Below are 23,395 nucleotides of genomic sequence, written 5' to 3' on the forward strand. Positions count from 1 at the left end.
ACCATATTGAAAAAAACCCATCTGCAAAAACAGCCTTATTCATACTACTTTAAAATGTTTCTTTGAAATCCTAGAGAATTTGAAATGATCTAGTAAAGCCCCAAGTGAGTTTTTAGAACTCTCTTCCTTTATTGACTCTTCCAAACCCACTACCAAACCCTAAAGCCCCCATTCTCTCTAGGGTTTCAATGCACGTATGGCTATCCCACCTCACTTCCTCCCTAGCCAGTGACTGGCCCATATTCCTGAATCATCTCGACCAACAGCTTTCTCCACACATGTTCCCAGGCCAGAAAGCACTGCTAAAAAATAAGCTACTACTGTATGCCTAACTTCAACTCGGTGAAGACTTCAACACTTGCTTTTCTTTTTTTTTTTAACTTTTTTTTTATATGTAGGAATATATGATCAAATTATAAATTCTATGAGAATATGCCTTATAATTTTTGTAGGCCATACAATTCTTTTGTTGACTATAGATGTTCAATGTGCTGATTTACTCATTATCTGACTTTAACAAACACAGTTTTTTTGAAACTAGTATAAATCCAAACTGTAATAAATACAGAAAACCCAAAATCAAATCAACTGAAGTAATTTTATCAACACTTACTAAACATCTACTAAGTTCTAGGAACTCTAGATGCCAAATGTGAATAAGGCCCAGTCACTGCCCTGAAATGCTCTGTTTAGAATGGAAGTGAGATTTATAAATGGGCTTACCATCAATGTATTCAGTGTTATAAGCCACTGGACCAAGTGCTGTGGATGCTCAAAGATAACTAACATCTAAGAAATGAGAGGGTCTCATAGATCATGTCCTTTCCAAATGGTGGTAATTACTAAAATGTCTCTTCTTTCTCATATTTCTCTCTGGAAAACAGGTCACACCTTGTTTCTTTCTGTATCTGTGATATTTTACCAACTGACAAATCTCTAGCAAGGTTATTTAATCCTGACAGCCACTCACATTCAAACTGGCTGTCAAAAGAAGAGGGTTTTCAGTCAATACAAAAGAGAACTCTTCCTGATACCTTTCAAAGTTGTATGAAAATTCTACGTCAGTTGAAATACTACTAAATGATCTTGAGACTGGGATTTCTGAATAACAAGCAATCTATTGTTTAATCAAACTCACAGGGATCATAACCTGAAATACTGGCAAGAAAAAGAAACCTGACCCAATACCTTGAAAATGTCTTAGTCTCCATGTTACTTCAACAATCCCAGGAGGCCAAGACTGGGGCAGGTATATAAAAAACCAATTAGTCTTGCCAGCATGTGTATACAAGTCTAATTCAAAATTTAAAAAAGAAAAAAATCATACTCACTCAGTTCTTTGCCAACTGCTGCTACAACACAGTTCTTAGGTATTTCAACCAAAGTGCTGATCCCTTCAAAAACATAAAACAATGGTCAAATTATTTTTTTCATGGATTACATCAAAAACAAAAACATTCTCAGTTTTACGTCAGTCAAACATTTTTACTATTGTGGCAAAGTGGTATATTTGGCCATTCAAACTTATTTAACAGGGGTCCCTTAAGATAAGCATCATTACCCATTTACTAGATGCCTAGCTCAAATGAAATGAAAAATTGGGTTTTCTTCATGGTACACTTAAGAAGTCTCAGCAGGCTCCCTAGGACTGAGGGAGCTAGCCAACAGTCAACAGCTAAGAAAGTAGCCTTCAAATGGCATGTTTATGACCAATTAATACCTTTATAAAATTCTTTATATTATTGAAATAATCAGATTCAACATTGTATCACATTTCGCTTATTTACTTAAATATAAAATTCTGAATATCTTTTCATAGCTGATTTATGAAATGATTTGAAGGTAACCACAACTTCTGTAAGATATATTACAATTATTACTTCTGTCAGCAAGAATTAAAGGGTTGATATATTAGGACCTCCAGATGTGTTGGCAAAAAACCTATTGATGAAAGTTAATTTTTCCATTATGACATACATGTAATTTATAATACACATGCAAATTTAGAAAATATATACTCATTTGCTTATTCTTCCCACCCATCAAATGACTAGCACTGTTATGATCTGAAGAGTATTTCCAACCAAAATTTTTTCTCCACACAGGCTTGTTTTAACAGCATGTTTTGTATTTTTCTATGTACAAGGAGCAGGAGGTGGTGCTGCAGGAGGAGAGAGTGGGAGTAGTGGTACAACAGAAGGAGGTGGAGGAAATGGGGATGAGTGGCAAGAGGACCACTCTAAACAAAGAAAACAGTTTGTGAAAAAATGTTCATCAAATTATTTGTGTAGTGAAAATATTGGAAACCCAACAATCCAGAAGTAGTAATTTAATATTCAGAATCACAAAACATGCTGAAAAGAGCATGGATGTCCTGTCCTCCAGTCCAGTGCTTTCCATTGGATGATTTTGACCACGATTATCTTTTCTTATTTCCAAATAGAGAATAACTGCCTCTAAAAGCCCCACCAACACATTAATCAAGCAGGGCTTTTAAAGGCCATCATGAGATAAGGGTCTAATAGCACTGCTGGCACCCAGCATCCTGTAACTTGGAAAACCCAAATCACAAAAAGCTCACTAGTGGTAACTTATGGCCTTTTCAAGCTTTCCAATAGATTCCCTCAAAGTCTTCAGTTATCTCTTGAGACACTGATAAACAAACAGGGCAATATTGTGATTATTTAATGTGTAGTACTCAAAGATAACATGCAAAAGAAAAGAAGACTACAATAATAGTTAATATATAAAACATTCTTTTTAGTCTGATTTCAATATTTCACAATATAACTACTAATAATTTACAATAAAATTCACAAATAACCACAGGCTAGCAAAAGAAATAGAGAAGAAAATGAACATGTAAATAAAGAGATATAACTCATGATAGTAAACAAAGAAATACACTTTAAATTCAAACAAGATTATCAGTAACCACATGTTTTACAAAGAGGTTAAATTGTAAATGTATGGATTTAGTCTTCCTAAGACATCTCATTATTTTTCTGATATTTTATAATACCTATGTGGAGATAAGCTACCTCCAATTATGAACTGTAAATTCAACTCACAGGGTTCCTGCTATCTTTAAACATCAACATTATGCACCATGGTATTCTTTTTAGGATGTCCTTAGGCTCATTTGCTTACTCTGAGAAGCAAAAGTAGTTAATAGTGTATTATACGACTTCAAGGTTATTATCATTTAACTGTACTCATTTATATTTAAATATCTTTACTCTAAAAATATTTTTTAATTTTATTTTTTTAAGATCCTTGATATCAATAAAAGTCAAAACCGTTTTTTTCGGTTATAATTGAAGTGTATGTTGATAAAATTCTGAGAAAATAGAACTTTGTTAGTGAGCTTGCACGTGTATGAACTTTTTAGTTATAACCAACTGCAAAAAGAGGTCATCCTTAGGAATCTATTCAAAGTCCAGTGACACTACAAAAAGAGAAAAATGCTACAGTAAAGTCATAAGGGTCTGCATTGGTATCCTTGTCAAACTCAGTTTAGGAACATGGCCCAAGAGCACACATGAAAAGGTCTTTCTTGACCACTTCTGAGAAATTCTGTTAGAAGGGAAGGGGAAGTCAAAAGGAGAGGGGTCTTCTCTCAATTCAGGATGGAAATATATTTTACACAGCCCTTGATCTGAATTGAAGAAATATGGCTACATATCTTCAGAACTACAAAGAAAAATCCCCCATATTGACCTCTGTATTCATGGAAGGTCTCTTTGAAGATTCACTGTGTCTCTTACAGTGTGTCAATCGTGGTTCACAATTACCTTATTTGTTTTTTTACCTGTATCAGAAAGGTGACTAGTCTTACACAGGAGGTCTAATTTTCGGTTCCACACACAAAGGTCATTCCCACCAGAAAGCCAAACATCTAGTCTCTGAAGAACAAGTAGACACTGCAAAATTGATACGAAATGTGTATCAGTTTAGAAACTCAAGCATTCAGTGTTCGGTGGTTTTGAAATACATCCACAAGTTCTTTGAAACCCTTCAAAACATGGAGATTATTTCTCCTCCTTTTGAATATGGGTTCAACTAAGTGACTAGCTTCGAATGAATAGAATGTGGCAGAAGGGATGGTGCATGACTTACAAGACTAAGTCATAAAAGATACTGTGGCTTCCTCCTTGTTCTCTCTTGGGTCACTTGCTCCTCTGGATCACAACCAACCAGCACTAACTTGCCAAGCATGTGAGCCCCTAGGAAGTGGATCCTCCACCCCCAGGGAAGCCTTCAGATGACAGCAAACTCATGAAGACCCTTAGCCAGCACCACCCAGCTAAGGTGCTCTCTATCCCTGAGCACAAACACTGAGAAATAACAAACAGTTATTGTTTAAAACCACTAAGTTTTGAGAAAATCTGTTACTCAATAACAGATAACTAATAACACAATGCTTAAAATAAGCTCTTTTTAAAATAAAAACTAAAGTCATATTTTTAGCTTTATGTGTCTTAAATTATTATCTCCTATTTTTTTCAATAAATCTTTATGTTTGGTAGACTCAGGAAAGTGAGTGTTTCAAGGATTCTGGAAGTCTTTATCCTTAATTTGAAAATAAAGTCTACTCCTTTAACAGTATTCTCTTCACCCACTCCGAGTGAGAACAAGGGCAAGAGAAGAATAAAAAAGAAAAGGAAAAGGTCTTGGTAGTCTTGTCTAGGCTAAGGGTGGGGTTGCTTTTCAAACTGATGGAATAAAGAGTTGAAAATAATCAATATGGTTTAGATTTCAAGAGGTCCTATCCTGTCTCTCTGAATTTTTAACCTAAGTATTTCATTCCTTTTTATTGCCAAGTAATATTCCATTGTATGGATACACCACATTTGTCTACCCATTTATCAGCTGGTAGACATTTAAGTTGTTTCCATTTTTTGGCTATTATGAATAATACTGCAGTGAATATTTATGCACACATTTTTGTCTAAACATGTATTTTCATTTCTCTTGAGAATACACCTAGGATTGCTACATCAAATGATAATTCTGTTTAACATTTTGATGAGTTGACAAACTGTTTTCCAAGATGGCTGTACCATTTTACAATCCCACCAGCAAAATATGAAGGTTAAAATTTCCCCACATCCATATTAACACTTTTTATTGTCTGTCTTTTAGATATTAGCCATTCTAGTATGTATGAAATAGTATCTCATTGTGGTTTTGACTTGTATTTCTCTAATGACAAATGATGTTGAGTTTCTTTTTATGCACTTTTTGGCCATTTCTATATCTTTTTTGGAGATATTTCTTTCAAAATCCTTTGTCTATTTTTAAATGGGTTGTCTTCTTTTTATTAAGAGTTCTTTTTATATTCTAGATAAAAATCCATTTTCAGATATGTAATTTACAAATATTTTCTCCTATTCTGAGTTATCTTTTCACTTTATTAATGACGTCCCTTGAAACAAAAAAAAACCCTTCATTTTGATGAGGTCCAATTTAGTTTTTTCATTTGTTGCTATGCTTTTGGTGTCATATCTAAGATACCTAAACCAAGGTCAAGAAAGATTTATTCCTGTATTTCTTCTAAGAGTTTTATAGGTTTAGCTCTCACATTTGGATCTTTGACACATTTGAGTTAATTTTTGGATAGGATGTGAGGTAAGGATTCAATTTCACTATTTTGTATGTGGATATCCAGTTGACTCAGTACTATTTTTTGAAGAGACTATTCTTTCTCCCAGTGAAGGCTCTTAGCACTCCTGTTGAAAATCTCTTGGCCATATATGAGGGTACTTTAAAAAGTTCATGGAAAAATAGAATTGAAAGATAATACAAATGTTTCTGTGAACTTTTTGAATACCCCTCATATGGATGGCTTTATTTCTGGACTTCCAATTCTGCTCCATTAATCTGCATGTCTGTCATTATGCCAGTAACACACTGTCTTGATTACTGTAGCTTTGTAGTAAGTTTTGAAATTGAGGAATGCGTCTTGTAACTTTGTTCTTCCTTTTCAAGATTGTTTTGGCTATTCTGGGTCCCTTGCACTTCTATATGAATTTTAGGATCAGCTTGTCAATTCTGGGGGGAAAAAAAGCCAGCTGTAATTTTGATAGGTTGAATTCAAAATGTAGATCAATTTGGGCAGTGTTGCATTCTTAACAATATTAAATCTGATCCATGAACATAGGATGTCTTTCCATTTATTTAGATCTTCTTTAATTTGTTTCAACAATGCTTATAGTTTTTGGTGTACAAGACTTATACTGCTGTAAATTTACTTCTACGTATTTTATTCTTTCAGATGCTACTGTAAATGGAATTGTTTTTGTAATTTCATTTTTAGAATGTTCATTGCTAGTATACAGAAATGCAATTGATCTTTGTGTATTGCTATTATATACTGAAACGTTACCCTAATAGTTTTGTTGCAGATTTGGGACTTTCTATATACAAAATGGTGTTACTATAAATAGAGATAGTTTTATTTCTTCCTTTCCAATACGAATTTGTTTCTTTTTTATTGCCTAATTTCCCTGGCTAGAACTGCCAGTACAAGGCTGAACAGACATGCAGAGAGCACACATTTTTATCTTATTCCTGACATAGGGGTGAAGTATTCAGTTAGTCTTTAACCATTAATATGATGTTAGCTGCGGGGGTTTCATAGATGCCCTTTATAAGGCTGAGTAAATTCTCATCTGTTCCTAGTTTGCTGTATATTTTTATCACAAGAGAGTGTTGGAGTTTGTCGAATGCTTTTTCTACATCTATCGAGATAATTGTGTGGTTTTTGTCCTTTATTCTTATTACGGTTTATTTCATTGATTGATTTTCCAGATGTTAAACTAAGCTCAAGTTCCTGGGATAAATCTCATCTGGTCATGGTGTATAATCCTTTTTACATGCTGCTGGATTTGGTTTGCTAATTTTGTTGAGAATAATATATTGCTTTTGTTACTGAACATCTTACCACTAGCATTTTCCAAACTCTTTTTATATTTTTCTGAAATACCATTTTTAGTATATAGTCTACTATAATTTAACTTTTTCTATAAGACATTTAGGATAATTCCAATCACCTATTTAAAAATATATTTGTAGTATATATTTCTGTTCATAAATCTCTGCCCAAGTTTCTGATTATTTCCTTTAAAGAGCTTTCTAAAAGTAAAATCACTGGGTCAATGCATATAATCATTTTTTAAGATTCATTCATAATGCGAAACTGCCTTTCAGGAAGAGCATTATCAATTTATACTCTCAATAAGCAATAAAAATGACAATTTCACTATCTTCTTGCTAACACCAACCCTTATAAAAAAAACTTTACTAGTTCAAAAAATAATAATAGTATTCCTTATATTAGGGATCTGAATTTCTTTGACAAATTCTCTATTTAAGACCAACTGAACCACTGAACTAAAGTGAGCACAATGCTATTTTTAACAATTTTTTATGTGAAACACAATCGTAGAAGAAATAAACAAAATTATTCAGCTGATTAACATTACAGTAAAACCTCTTTAAAAAGCACTTTCACCATTTTCTTGACCAGTTTCTACAACCAGTTCATCGAACAGTGCACCAAAGGAATTGCCCCCAAATACACTAAAGTTTTTCTCCTCTATTCCTTCAATTCATGTATTTTCATCTGAAACCTAACAATCTTAGTTTTTCAGATGGCAAGAATATTTTTAAAGGAATGTAAAGGGGCATCTTTTAAGATCACATAAAGAATAGAGATTTTGATCAAGTCAATACTTTAATGACTTCTTCAAAAAAAAGAGCCTGCATTAGATACAAGCATATAGCACATTTTACATGTTCTTTCCCAGAAACTTTACTAAACTTACATTTAGAACAGCATAGTGCCATAAGATAGCTACCAGAGATGATGCCTTTTAGGAAAAAAAATGAACTACCCTTACTATTGGCACACAGCAATTTTTTTTTTTTTTAATTAAAGAAAAAAAGTGTTAACTCCAATAGGGAAATCAGTTATCTTTAAAGCAAATGAGGAAACATCTCATTTTACCAGTATCTTTTCCTAAATGTGCTGACATTATTTAAAAAAAAAAAAAAAAAAAAAAGCAGTACTTTCTCAGAATATTTATGGTAATTTCTTCTGTAGGAATCACAAGTAACCAAGTCTTATCCATGTTTGTTTCTCTGAAATGTAGCAGAGCTCCTGTCATATAATAAGCCCCAATTAATATCTGTTTGTAAAATCAATGTACCTAATAGTAGCATCTGATTAGCCAATATATTTTTAGTTTTAGAACTAAGTAATTGATATGTCTTGTCTTTATGACCTTAGAGAAGGCAGAGATTGAGGGACAAATAACTCCAAATTTTCAGTTCAAAAATATAAAGAAAAGAGACTAGCTACCATTATGGTTATTCTGCAAGTGTATCTATTCCGAGAATGACCGACTAAAAACATACTGGGGACTTTTTCCTCATCTTGCTACTAGGATTAGCCTCTGCTCTAATTTCAAATTCAATTATTCTAGCACCTAATACAAGGGTACTTCAAAAAGTACCCTCAAAAATACATGCATATATTCCCAAAGATCTAGTCTTAGAAGAATCAAGTGACTGTGACTGTACTGACTGTTAGTGTATGTAAAAGAAAATAATTTTTAAAACTTACGAAAGAAATTTCATCTAACTCATTAAAGTATTTTTTGTGAGACAAAAACAGATTACCATAAAAACTCATATTTTGCTTATGATTTTACCTTTACAGTAGACTGGAAGCATGATACTCTCCGAACTTGTCTGCCAGTATCACTATCCCATACCTAAATTTATGTTAGGAAATGATTTCTAGACAGAATTTTAAAACCTTAATTATGAGATAACTTTTCTAATTAATTGAACCACCAATGTTACACATTTAGTTAGAAAATCTTTAAATAAAACATAAAATATTTAGTCTTTATACGACCACAAAAATTAATTCATATAGTGAGCCATCAAGTTAGCAGAGCAGGCTGATGATCTCAAATGAGTTTGAGGTAAATTTTACTAAAAAGCTATTTGAAAATGCCAGCAGAATGAGTGATCTTAAGTACTGAATCTTTACAGGCATTAAATACTGCAACTGTTTAAAAGTTTATTCTCCAGAATAGTCTACCATAATTTAATAAACATGAAGTATCTGTACTAAAAACTATCACATCCATTAATTAATTTTTACTGAAAGCGCCTTGCAACGTGCACGGCATGACTTACTACTGTCATCCTTATTTAAAGATGATGCTAATGGTGTATTTTACACAACTTGATATAACAGGAACTCTGGAAAGAACAGCTATAGTCAGGGGGTTTTCATCAATAACAAGCCTTAACCTGCTATTTCCAGTCTAATCCCTTTCAAATGTCTAATACCTTAAAGAAGTGTCTTATGAAGACCAGAACAAAATCATTTTTGCTAAAACAGGAGTGTACAGACAAGCCCCTAGAGGATAAAGATTAATAACGTATGTAGTGGCCCCTTGGGTCACTGTAGCTATTTCGTTTTCTTTCAGATTTAAGGATATAATAACTGTTCTATCAGCAGAGGCTGACAAGATGAGTTGATTTTTGTCTTCACAAGATTCCAAGGAAGGAAATGTAATAATAGCTGTTATCTTTTGAGTGTGTCCACTGAGTTCCAAAAGTTTTTCTCCTGTCTGAAAAACCAATAAAAATAGTTAATAGGCTCATCTTTCACAACTTTGATAATCTTAAAAGACAACATTAAGAAAAATCACCACGTACAAAGTACACATACATTCCATTTAAAATTACTTATTCAGGACTTATAATCTAACTTTAGCAATCAAACAGAATCTAAACAAGTGCTAAAAGAATAACCACAAACAATTTTGATTATTTTCTATTAGAAAATGCTAATTTTTCACATATTTTTATAGAAAATTTAAAGTATTCTTTCCTATGGTTTTAACAATATAATTGTGTAAATTAAGCATAAAAACATCAGTATCTCAATCTGTAGGAAAAAAATATGGAATCTTTGTTATCCAAGTATCTAAGTCTCTACAGTTATAAGGTTGTAGAATGAAATAAAAGTCAGCATAACAACAAATACATACATATATACACTAACTTATCAACCACTTATAAAGTTAGTCTCCATCTCTATTGAACACCAACCCATCCATCCAATGTCTTCGTCCATCAGTCTCTCATTGATTTCCAAGTAGTAAACATACAAAAATACAATGTAAATATAATGTAAAATACAAATGTTTCCAAGGTTGCAGGACTTCATAAATGTGAAAGTAACGTTAAAGAACTGCTTTAATCACAGACAAAGCCACCAAAAATGAGGATCTGGCAGAGTCAGACCAGATAACAACCCAAAATAAGGATGAGAGGAAGATAAATGTTTCAAAAGCAATTAAGCTGAGTAACAAAGGATCAGGAGGAGACCTGAAGAAACTCAGTGAAGCCTTAAGTATTTTTTGAAAAAATAGGCCTTTTGTTATATGACTATTAAAGTCAAACATGAGAAGAATGTTATGTTATCATACAACAATGAAAGAAAAATTGTGCCTCTGACAAAAAAACTAACAATTTGATTCATTTTGGAAGTCAGTACACAGCTGCTGATAACCTAAATCTTGTTCAATAAAATAAAAATTTTCATTTTCACAGTTTGACATTTTTCTCAGAAAAAAATCTTAACAAAAAAACCTGTACCTCTTTATTATGAAATATTGGTCCCTATTTTAAATGGATTTATCCTATGTAGCCTTTTCAAATATTAATTAGTCTCAAATAATGATATTGATATGCGAATATATCCCCAAAGAGTATTTATTACACAATCCACATATAATCAATACACACCTGAGCATTCCACACAACTACAAGTCCATCATCACCAGCAGATGCAAATCTGGTCAGAGAAAAAAGGTCAAAGGAAAAAAAAAAATCACTGGTGGCATTTAATTGCTAAGATTAATTTAAGAACTATCAGACCTTATTCATGGTATTTTGACTTACTAGTATTAATGAAGATTAAATTCTTTAAGCTAATTTAACAAATATTTATAGAATACCTTCTAGGTTCTATGTCAGGTACTAAGGGTCCAAAGATAAATAAGACATTTATAGGATTACAAAGAATAACCTGTTAGAAATGTAAAAATGAGGGAGACACATAGATGATCTTTAAAGTCCTTCCTTGTTGTAAAATTCTGTGATTTTAAGAAATTCCATATCAAGCTGAGGAGCAGTTTCACTGACAGAAACAGGGGTCGAATGGAATCATGTCCTTAAATAAATTCATAATTTCTATGATTTTCTCTGTAAAGATATTTAACTCTTTTATTTAAAGTCAAGACCTCTCCTTTGCCCATCCTGGCTCCTTGGTCTTTTCACATAAATGCTATGTTCTTGCTTTGAAATGTTTGGGTTTTTTGAGGGTTTTTTTGTTCTTGTTTTTTACTAATGATGCTTGAAATGAAAAGAGGTAAAATTCATTTCAAGACACGAAAAAAGATCTGTGATAAACTCTGCTATAGTTCATCTCTCCTTCTTCAGCTCCCATTCTCTTTACATGAAGGAACAATCATCTATCTACATTCTGTAAAGTAAAAGATATCCTTGACACAAACACTTTCCTTAACACTCCAAACTGAGCTTCAGGTTCAAATTTCTCATGCTCAGTTTCAAAGTTCTCTACTTAAGCATTGTCTTCACGGCCTAGGATGATTCCCATACTCTGTTCTCACTTCAAAACCCTTTCATTACGTCTCTTACTGTTAGAGCTGAGATTATACAGGAGATGGGAAACGGGTCAAATACAGTCTGACAAAAATCTATTAATTTTTTAATATAGAATTATATATCTTTTTAATGAAAAGAACCTTTTACTTCTTAGGTAACCAGCTAGAAACCAAAGAGTTATTTTTAAACCCAAGTCTATCATTTATTCTTATTTCAAAATGTAAGATACAAAAGATCTAGAGATTAAAAAGAAACTGATCACTCCCAAGTTAAAAATACAATTTCCTATGCTTAATTAGATGTATTTTCTGAATCAGAATACTAAACAGTGCCTTGAATATCACAAACAGTTGCTGAAAGTAAATCTTTAATAGCTTATGTTTCTGAGCCTATTGATCTCTATTTGTATAGAGATGGCGGGGCAGGACTCAAGATCTTAAATTTTCTTTGGTATAAAACATCATTTTCTATTAATTCTTTAAACTCTTATAATTGCTTTTCTCCCATTTAAAGGATTGCAGATTTAAAATACATACTTTTTTCTAACCCTGATTTTTAACTTCTCATTATTCTTTTATCACATCTGAATCTCCTGAGTTCACAATGAGAGATGATTGAATGGTTGAGAGTTTAGAAATGAGATGTAAAACATTTCACCTCAAATTTTAATTCAATCAGGAGTGAACGAAAGTTAAATCTAAACAGTGCTCAATGGTAATGCATGAAAGAAATCACAGCCAATTTTTTATTGCTCAGAGGTCAATTACCAATTTGGTAGATTATTCAGGCCTTTCAATTCTTATATAGATATTCTATTGCTGCATTTTTTTTTTTTTTTTGCCATTTCAGTATTCAATACTATGTCCTCTAAAGAGGAAACATAAATCATTTTTTTAAATTAATTAATTTATTTCAAATGTTCATGAGATACAAAGCTGATTGTCCCCCCTCCTGCCCATGATGTGGGGGCCAGATTCATTTGGGGGACATACCCATTACTGGAAATTGCTTTTGTACCCTTTGTCCCCTTCCAATTATCCCCCAACCTCCCCCTCTCCCCTCAACTTCAATTTGTAGCCCTGGGAATGTTCCCTCCCTCTGTCGGATCATGGGACTACTGTGGTTTTTCTTTCCTGCGTTCCTTTCTCTCTTAGCTCCCATAAATGAGTGAGTATATGTGGTATTTATTCCTCTGTGCTTTGCCTGTTTCACTCAACGTAAGTTTCTCCAGGTTCATCCATGTTGTTGCAAATGGGAGTATTTCATTCTTTTTTATGGCAGAGTAGTATTCCATACTGTATATATACCACAGTTTCCTTATCCACTCATCTATTGATGGACATTTCGGTTGGTTCCATATCTTGGCTATTGTAAACAGAGCTGCAACAAACATGGGAGCGCAGGTATCCCTTCGACGTGATGATTTCCACTCCTCTGGATATATACCCAGAAGAGGGACTGCTGGATCATATGGAAGATCTAGCTGTAGTTGTTTGAGAAACCTCCAAATTGTTTTCCAAAGCGGTTGTACTAATTTACAGTCCCACCAACAGTGCAGTAGTGTTCCCTCTCTCCACACCCTCACCAGCATTTGTTATTCACCGTCTTTTTTATCATAGCCAGTCTAACTGGAGTGAGGTGGTATCTCAATGTGGTTTTAATTTGCATTTACCTGATGACTAGTGATGTTGAGCATTTTTTCATGTATCTGTTGGCCATTTGTATGTCCTCCTTTGAAAAATGTCTATTCAGCTCCTTTGCCCATATTTTAATTGGGTCTTTTTTTTTTTTTTTTTTTTTTACTGTATAATTGCTTGAGTTCTATGTATATTCGGGATATTAGTGCCTTGTCAGATGCATAGTTGACAAAAATTTTCTTCCACTCTGTAGGTTGTCTTTTCAATCTGTTGATTGTTTCTTTTGCTGTGCAGAAACTTTTTAGTTTGATATAGTCCCATTTGTTTATTTTTTCTTTTGCTGCTTGTGCTTTTGGGCTCATGTTCACAAAGCCTGTGCCCTGACCTAACTGCTGAAGTGTTTCACCTATTTTCCCTTAGTAATTTTACAAACCAATGTAACTTTGCTACATATTAGTACCTCTTATGAGATAACTAATACAGGGTTGGGAGATCATTCATGAATTACAACTATCCATCCTACTATGATGAGTAACTAAAAACCAGCTATACTATATCAGTTTATCTTAAATCAAATCCTAGTCAGTCAAGCACACGTTCCACCATCTCCAAATCAGAAATGAAAATTTAGCCCAAGAATTCCTAATAGTAAGATATAGTTGGACTACTGAAAACAAGTAATGAACTATAAAAAAGGAGTAGTGAAAATATCAGTAAGGTTTAAGCTATCCAGTGGAAGGAAGAATAGTAACTGATATGCTAATTTTTATATATTAATTTTTTTAAAAAAACACTTTAAATTAATAGAATTCAAAGACTTAAGTCTAAAGGTAATATTGAGAGAAATGCTTTCTTACTAATTAGCACAATATGTATTTAGTGAGATTCTGTGCTAGATGTTAGGGAAATGTCAAGACAAACTATCTGTGATTCTCGCCTCGAGATCTTAAGATTTAATGATTGTTGAGAAATGCACTGTATTTCATCAAATTGAAGCAATCATCAAGTGTAAGACACTATTATTTTATGTACCATTAAGAAAAATGCGGCCAATTATATAACTGGAAAACACTATTAATTACATAAGGTGTCCAAATTTCAGTGATGTTAAAATAGAAAAAAATATGCTTCTTAGAATCAATGAAATATATTAATTACCATATTTACTGTTCTTTATAATATGGTATTTCCTAATCTAACAAATCTCTGATTATCTCTGGCAGGTTCAAAGAGCTAAAGTAATGCTTGTTGAATGAATAAATGAATGAGTAAACATTTAAGTGTTACACGGGCTCTGTGAAATAGATTCATTAACATTATTAATGTAGCCTCATCTTTTTCTTTTATCATTATTCATGTATCAACATAAGGGTAATTCAAAAAGTTGGTGGAAAAATAGAATTAAAAGGTAATACGAATCTTTCCATGAACCTTTTTTTTAAAGACTCCTCCTACATTATAACAAAAACAGAAAGTTGAAAAAGTTTAAACCCAGAATCCCACAACACATACAAAAAAATTGTTTTCATGTTCCTGTCCAATTCTCATGCATGCATATCCTTCAAGTTTCCTCAACTTGAAACCAAGTTGTTAAAAATACTCTTTGAGACTACACAATTAAATGACTAAACAAAAATTATATGCATGAAAAACAAGTTTAACAAGGTGAAGCATACTTTAATGAGACCTATAGCAGACTCTGTAGACTCTTCTATCCCCTCCTACCCTAATTATGAGAACAAATTTGTGTCAGTGATTCCCTCGTTCATTCATGACATACTTATTAAATACTAACTATAGGTAATCATGAACTATACTTGTGTATATGCTTGATACTGAGAACAAGATCAATAAGAAATGTTCCTAGCCCTTCATGAACTCACAGTCTGACATTACTAAGTGATGCTATAGGGTCTAGATCATGTCCACTGAGAATTCTTTTACAACCACTTCAACTTATACAAATCATCCCCTCTAAACACCTTCCCTTTGAACATCTCAAAAAATATACTCTCATTCTTGCCCACTATGGGCTTTGAAAGTACAGCAAAGCTTCACAAATATTTGTATATAATAAAACATCTTCACAAATAATTCCTATGTCCATTACCTAAATACTCATGTAATAGTTCTTACTCATGTGAAGCAATTTCAATTAAGTTAAAGATCTTACAAATTCAAATATAAAGGACATAATAAAAACTATACCCCATAAATCTGTACATTAATCTTACTGCAGTCAGTATCTACATAACCATAAAGCACTGGAAAAATAAAAACAGAACATCATTTTGCCGGTACAGAAAACCTCAGTGGTTAACTAACTCCCCACACAATCCACAAGTACTTTCTAACGCATGATGAAACTGAAATACTGTATTTCTTTTACAATAAGTTGAAAAAGGCTACTACAATACTAGAAACTAGACAAAACTTAAAAATAACACAATTTCCACTTTAAAAAGATTTCTGTTTGTATGCTAGAACTACTTGAAGAAAATTAGAGAAGTATGTAGATAGGGACTTGTAGGAGAAGTTGAAGAGAACTTCAAAGCATTTTCAGGAGCCATACATACTGATGCCACTGATTCTTTCATTAGATCTACTTAAACATTAATTTTTTTTCCTTGATCAAGAACAATGAATTATGTTAACACAACTCTAACATCTAAAAGCCTAAGGTCCTTTTTTAGCTCACAAATAGAATGAAGGTGGGAAGATTTCATAGTTCCCATGATCATTTGCAAAGGCAAAATCTTTGGTAAATCCTCCCCTTCCCCAAATTCACAAATAGAAGGCTGAACTTTCTATTTTTAAATACTGCAGACTACTAAGTTTTATTTTTAAATACTGTAATCTAACAAATTTACAATATTAGGATACCAAAAATATCACCGTGACTTCTATTGCAGGAGACCTCCATTCCTCTGAGCTCCAATTTCTGTGAAGGAACTTCTACTACTAGAGAAACAACCCTGGCCTCTCTCTGCCCCACTTACGTGTATGAGATAATGAATTGAGCATGCTCAGTTCAGCGTCTTTGGGTTTTCTAAGATCTGTCTGTTCATAGAGAGGGAACATTCTGGTCTGCTCTTATTTTTGTGTTAAGCCTACATCTAAATGGGAGGCTTGCAGCTGTCCAGCTGTACCATTGATTCGGTGAATAAATCTACCTAATTCAAAGCGAAGTATAAGGAAACCCACTGTTGCTGAATATCAAAATCCACATCATTTAATCCAGTCTTTTCTCAGTTACTAATTTATTAAGCTGATATGTTCATGTATCTGTGTGATTCCTACATCTATTCTCAATAAATTCTGTTCTCAAAGGGAAACAGGGGTGGTTCTCGGTTGAACACTTGTAACACTTGTAACACTTAAGAAAAAATAATTTATTTCATACTGAAACAACAGTACCTTTTAAGTTGGCATTTCTATTTCCTCTGTATCAAATATAGTTTTTTTTTAACTTTTTATTATAGAGAATTTAAATATACACAAAAGTGGAGAAAACAGTATAATAAAAAGCCCGATGTAATCTTCACCTGTCTTCAATAATTATCAACTCATGGTCAATATTGTTTCATCTGAAGTCCACCCAATCACCCCCACTGCAGATTATTTTGAAGAAAATCCCAGTCACAGTATTTCATTTCATCAGTATATATTTCAGTATACACCTCTAAGGACTCATTTACATCAAACCTAAAGTTAACATTTATTTCCTTAATGTAATACCTATCTGTGATCAAATTTTTCTGATTGTCTCACAATTTTTTCAAACAGGTTATTAGTTAGAAGCAGGATCCAACTAAGGTCCACACATTGCAATTGGTTGATATATCTCTAAAGTCTCTTTTTTTCTATTGATTTGTTCTCCATCTATTTTTTCCTTGCAATTTATTACTTGAAAAAAGTCATGTGTCTTGTAGAGTTCTCACAGTCTGGATTTTGCTGGTTACTTTCTTGTGTTGTCATTTGGCATGCACCCCCAACCCCTGTATTTTTTGGTAAAGTGATAGTTAGATCTAGAGACTTAGATTCAAATTTGACTTTTTGGTAAGACCACTTCATAGGCAGTTTGTTTACTCCATCAGGAAACATAATTCCAGGCAGTCTTTTTTGTGTTTTGTGTGTGATGTTAAGAGCCATCAATAATCATTATGTAAATTCATTATTATATTTGAAGATGTTCAGAGTATACAACCCCAAAACATGACACTCTGGTATTAGGATTATTTTCAACTGAAGACAACTGAGAAAAAGCAGACACAGAATGAGCTCTCTGCCCTCCTCCTGTCTACTTGAAAACAGAACATAAACACCCTTGTGAAGGTGCCCCTCTCCCTACCTTCCACACCAGGAAACGGATAACAACCTTATTACTGGGGTCTGCGCAAACAAATCTTACTAATAGTCTTTATCTACCATTAGTTTCCCCCAAATATTTGCCTTCTCACAACTGCCACCCCAAGAAACTAAAAGTACCTTTCATTTGTGTTGTCACTTCTTAACAAATTTATTGTTCTTCTGTTAAGATGCTATAGAAGCCCAGGTTTTAACCACCTCTTTGAGTTATTCAACACTGAGTACTCCAGCATGTATGTGTGATGCACGCATTAATATGCTTGTTTTTCTCTCGTTAATCTGTCTTTTGTCAGTCTGATTTGCAGAGCCCCAGCCAATGAACCTAATACAGGTTAAGGAAAAACATATTTTTCCTCCCCTACACATTCGAGGTTGCAAAATTACAATATTCCAATTCTATCATTTTTCCTAGCTTGAATTCTTCTATAAAGAGAATTTTCTTCTCATCAATCATTACTCATCCCTAGATACAGTTTATAAAAGAAAGGCAATATAGATCTTGACTTTGCCCATTTACCAATTTTCAAAATAATGAGTTAGTTCCCTAGCATTCTCCAAAGGTAACCAGTGAGTTCTCTTTTTTAAGTATCATTATAAACACATGAATTTAAACATGTGATATGCTGCAATCGATTATCCAGTTATTATCCTTATCTATGCTCAAATTGTCAGATGAATTTTTTTAAAGCTACATTTTAAGGACATTCAAGGAAATAGTTTTAAATGATGAATAAGGGTATTTGTAACTGAGGGAGCCTGATTTTACCTAGAAATTATACATTTTTATTGCTAAGATGACAGAATTTGAAACCGAAATGCCATTATACACTTGCTGACCCAAAATTTGATTATATGCTGCTGCACGACACAGCAATTACCTTTCTACTCACTCCTGTCATCCTCTCAAACCTTATGTCTTAGCCAACTAAACAAAATTCAACTACATTTCCAAAACATGAGCTAAAAGGACAAAATTATTAGAAATAAGAAAAAGGAAGGAAGAAAGGATAGTATTGCTTATGCTATACTTCCTTTATTTGACTAAGTACTATACAAAAACAACAGAAACTGAGTAAACAAATTCACCACAAAGAGTCATTTAGGGGTCTCAGAAAAGCTTTTTGTTGTTGTTAATACATTTTAGTAAAATCTATTATAATAAATCAAGATGTCTAAATTCAACTAGATGTAAGCACTTAGAAAAATTTGCCAGTACTGCTATTAGTACTGTGGCTGCTGGAATTCATAATGGAAAGGATTCTGCTTACACCCTTTTCCAGGTACAACTACCTTAAAATCTCTGAAAACCATATAAATTTTTTTATGCCATCTAAGAATTATTAACCAATGTCACTCTTAAACAGTTTCTTAAAAAGGTGCCCAATGGCATGGCTTTTATGAGTGTATTCATGCAACTTAAAGATAAAATAACCAAACTTACAACTATGGAAGTGTGGCAGACACAAAAATGTGCCTTCCAGACCCCCTTTCAAGAGAGGACTACCTGTCCAGTTGTAAGGAATGTAGCTATCTGACTGCCTCCAGCTGTTGACTTCAGGGTCCATTTTAGTTTTCAAGCCACAGTCATACTAACTCAGCTGGTCCCTAATCACTGGGATTTAAGCAAGATGGTAGAAGCAGGGGTCCCATTCTTCTTGGATGACCCTCAGCAAATGACTAAGGCGGCGGTACAAGACTCCAGTTACTTATCTCTAGTGCAGAACTCCTCTTAAAGGCAATCTTTCCTCCAGAACTCCCCATTGGGCTGGCAGAGACCTGTCACATCTGTGTCATAGTATGGGAGAGCTCCCCTTGTCCAATCCTGCTTCCTCCCTTCTCTTTTCACTGGCATTTTTCTCTAACAAAACTTTTGCATGTTTAACTCCATTTTAGTGTGTGCTTCCCAGGGAACCCAGGTATTAAGAAGATCTAAACCAACTTGACCATTGATCTCTATTCCTTGAATGTTAGTATGTGAGAACAAATATTCTTAGCTTAAGAATATCATTTTAAAGATGGAGCATATTGTTTGTTTTCAGTGGATTATCAAACTGAGTTTGTTTACTTTCTTGTGAATGTACAGCTTCACCAGCCATACTAGAAGCACATTTTGTTCTCCAGTCTGGCACTTCATGAGTCATCTGAGTCTTTTCCACTCATGATCACCATCCTACATAACCTTGTCTGCTTCCAGGAAGAGCTAGGAATGGTCAAATGAGCAAGAGAAAACTATTCTTAAAATGTGTTATGAACTCAGTTTAGTTTAATGTGTCAAATGCTAGAGTATTACATTCAGTTTTAGCACAGTCCATTTTTTGGAAGACTCTTGCTGAGGCTTAGCCTTCTTTAGTGATCTCCCAATCAATATGACCCTCGCTTTATGTTCAAAAAATACTAAAGAAGAAAAGAAAAGGCAGCTGTCTGTTGGGTTATACAGGATTTATTTGGTATCTTCAAAAACCAATCTAAGAAAATTTTCCACTCACTGATTTTAGCTGAGCCACCAAGAAAACAAGAAAATCCTTCTGCAAAATTTTCAATAAGATGATATTATCTAAAGACCTGAAGCGTGAAACCTGGATTACAACAGCTGACCAAAAAAGCAGAATATAATTCCTACAAAAACTAAATAAAAACATAAAATATATATATAAATTATTTAAAAACTAGAAAGTTTTTAAATTTTTAAATTATTTAAAAACTGGAAAATTTTTATTTCTGTAATTCGACAATGCATAAATAACATACATGTAAAATGGTAAAGATAATTCTAAACTATCTAAACTATTAAATTAAGAGTGAAAATACTGAGCTCTTAATTCTGCCCAAAATAAATATTTATTATAGTCTGTAGGTTTTATGTCCTTCTATGTGTTACGTCCAAGAATGACTCTTTCAGTTCTTATTATTTTTTATTACACTACAGAATTAATTTTTTAAAAACAAACATGGATTGAAAGTTCTACAGGTCTGCCACTGAAAAACTTCATACCTAATTATATGTAAATTTTGATACCTGAGTACAAAGAATTAAGTGTGTTCACAAAATCATACCATCACTGTATTGCAAAAGTGAATGGGCAAGCTTTTTCATCTATTCTAGACATTTAGATTCACTGTGGTAGATAGCAAACACGGCCACAAAACATTCCCTCTCCCTATACTCACCACCATTTTCAACAGGACTTAGTTGCTCCTCCTATCAAGAAGTAGAGTTTATTTACCCACTCACTGAATTTGTGCCAGCTCCTGACTTCTCTGGCCAATGAAACAGCAGCAAACATAATATAAGCAGAGACTTGAAAAGTGTCTTACTTTGGGGCTTGCCCTTCTGCTGGTATGAGAACTCCATAACTACTATGTAATCAAGCATCTGAAAAACCACATGGAGGGAGACCATAGTCATCCCAGCTGGAACCATCATGAACCACACAGCCCCAGCCAATCTACCAGTTGACTGTAGATGCATAAGTAAACCTAGCCAAGATCAGCTGACCCTAGCAGAGATGAAGATTCACCCAGCTGAGCCTAGCCCAAATTACCATCCTGCAGAATAATGTACTAAATAGATGAAGGCTGTTTTAACCCACTAAGTTTGGGGTAATATTTGACAGAGCAACGGGTAACTGATATACTCAACTATAGCTTTTTACTGTTTATAGAATAGTTACTATATTATTGAAAAACTGAAGTATACATGAGCACCAGTATGAGGAAAATGTAATCAAGAATCAAGTAGATTTGTACAATGACCATTATTCTACAAGCTGGCCTTTTCTACGGATTCTTCTTCTATGTAATAAGAATAGCCAAGAGAACATTTCACAGACAAGAGAGCAGTGAACATGGAATCTTAACAATCTCTATAAAAATTTAAAGATTACATCCTGAAAGTATACTGTGTACTTGTTATTTAACTTTCCTAGACAAAATGATTTTAGGATTCCTTAAGGTCCAGGTATTAGTGATAATGTTATAAAAATTTAATTGGGTTTTTAAAAAAAATTTTATTTTGTCGATATTCATTGTGGCTGATTATTGTTGCCCATGACCAAAACCTCCCTCCATCCTCCCTCCCCCCCTCCCTCCCACCAACTGGATTTTTTTAACCTAGCAATTTACTACGGTAAAATACGGTACAAGAAAACTAGCTGTCCAAGACCCTACCTTTCCAGAAATTTTAGCTTCCCACAGAAATGACCACTTACATATAAATAAATAGGGTCTCTAAGGAACATAAAACAATATTCCCAAAAAAGGCTGACGATTATTATCTATGTTTAACATGCTGTGATCTAGTTGGCTTGCATCACAACAGGAAAACAGTGCTTAAAGGCTGATGATATATGTAAGAGCAAATCTTTTCAAGCGGAAGTTGATAAACATGGTGTTGTATAATTTTGCTGGCCTTTGTCCCTGCTTCCTAGAAGGGAGACTCTAAAACCTTGGAATTTCCCAGATGACAGGAGTGTCTTCATATTCATGGTGGGTCCATTGAGTTTATGTTAACAGGATGACTTGCTGTGAGCACTTAGATAATTTGAGGATGAGGGCTGGCCAACTTGGAAAGATGAGCCATGTGATTAGAAGGTTTGGGCTTTCAGCTACTACCACAGAATATCAGCCCAACCTCCCAGGGCAGGGCTGGAAGGCAAGGGGACTGGAGATTGAGTTCAATCACATGGCCAGTGATTCAAATAATCATGCCTATGTAATGAAACCCCAATAAAAACTCTGGACACCCAAAACTCAAGTGAACTTCCTCACTGGTGATACACCCTGATGTGCTAAGAGGGCGAGGTGAGTCCCAGACACATGAAATCTTCGCATTTAGGATTCTCCTACATGAAACCCAATGCATCTCCTTATTGGGCTGGTCCTAATTTGCATCCTTTAAAATAAAACTATAATCATAAATATAAGGCTTTCCTGAATTCTGTGAGTTGCTCTAGCAAATTATCAAACCTGAAGGGGGAGTGGGAACTTGTAACCAGCTGGTCCGAAGTGCAGGTGGCCTGGGAACTCAATAGATTGAGGCTAGTATCTAGGGTGAGGAGATCGTTGTGAAGAACTGTGTCCTTCATCTGTGGAATGTGACCTAACTCCTCATAGAGTCAGAATTTCACTGCACATGGTAAAAGCAACTAAATAACAAAGACATAAAAAAGCAGAGAGAAAACAAGGTAAATAGTCTGCAAAAATGGTAGTCAGAGTTAGGACTAAGCACAGCAAAAAAAAAAAAAAAAAAAGACAGTAGCAAAGGCAAAAGAGAAAATTAGAGATGATAATGGAAGAACTGGTAGTGACAACAGAAGTGAAGTTGGGGGATTAGGATGGCATGAAATGTGTACACTTAATAAGTCTTTGGAGTCATTCATTCACTTAACTATCTATTAATTACCTGCTACATGTAAGGTACTGTGCTAGGTACTAAGAATACTGTGGTGAGTAAGCAAAACAGCCCCACTCTCATGAAGTTTACATTCTAGAGGGGAAAACAAATATTAAGTAGTTATACCATTAATTTTGTAACTATCATTGTGACACATGCTACAAAGAATAAGTATGTAGTTGAATAAGGGCTTAATAAACAGATACATAGATCAGTAATAAGCTAAGTCTATAGCCCTAAGACCTGTACACCTTTATCTCTATTTGCAAATATATTAAAC

At 33.8% G+C, this 23,395-nt stretch overlaps 1 protein-coding gene across 2 annotated transcripts in view; it reads right to left on the reverse strand.

Annotated features, from left to right (window-relative positions):
• Positions 1-23,395, reverse strand: part of WDR41 (WD repeat domain 41) — a 41,735-nt gene that overhangs the window by 15,300 nt on the left and 3,040 nt on the right. For both annotated transcript variants that reach the window (XM_063087925.1, XM_063087923.1), the window contains exons 3-7: positions 10,837-10,885; positions 9,522-9,653; positions 8,718-8,780; positions 3,812-3,923; positions 1,332-1,394 (exon numbers count right to left, since the gene is read on the reverse strand). In XM_063087925.1, the coding sequence (XP_062943995.1) occupies positions 1,332-1,394; positions 3,812-3,923; positions 8,718-8,780; positions 9,522-9,653; positions 10,837-10,885 (419 nt within the window). The remainder of the gene's footprint in view (positions 1-1,331; positions 1,395-3,811; positions 3,924-8,717; positions 8,781-9,521; positions 9,654-10,836; positions 10,886-23,395) is intronic.

This window comes from Cynocephalus volans, chromosome 2, assembly GCF_027409185.1.
Source record: "Cynocephalus volans isolate mCynVol1 chromosome 2, mCynVol1.pri, whole genome shotgun sequence".
Taxonomy (NCBI): Eukaryota; Metazoa; Chordata; class Mammalia; order Dermoptera; family Cynocephalidae; genus Cynocephalus; species Cynocephalus volans.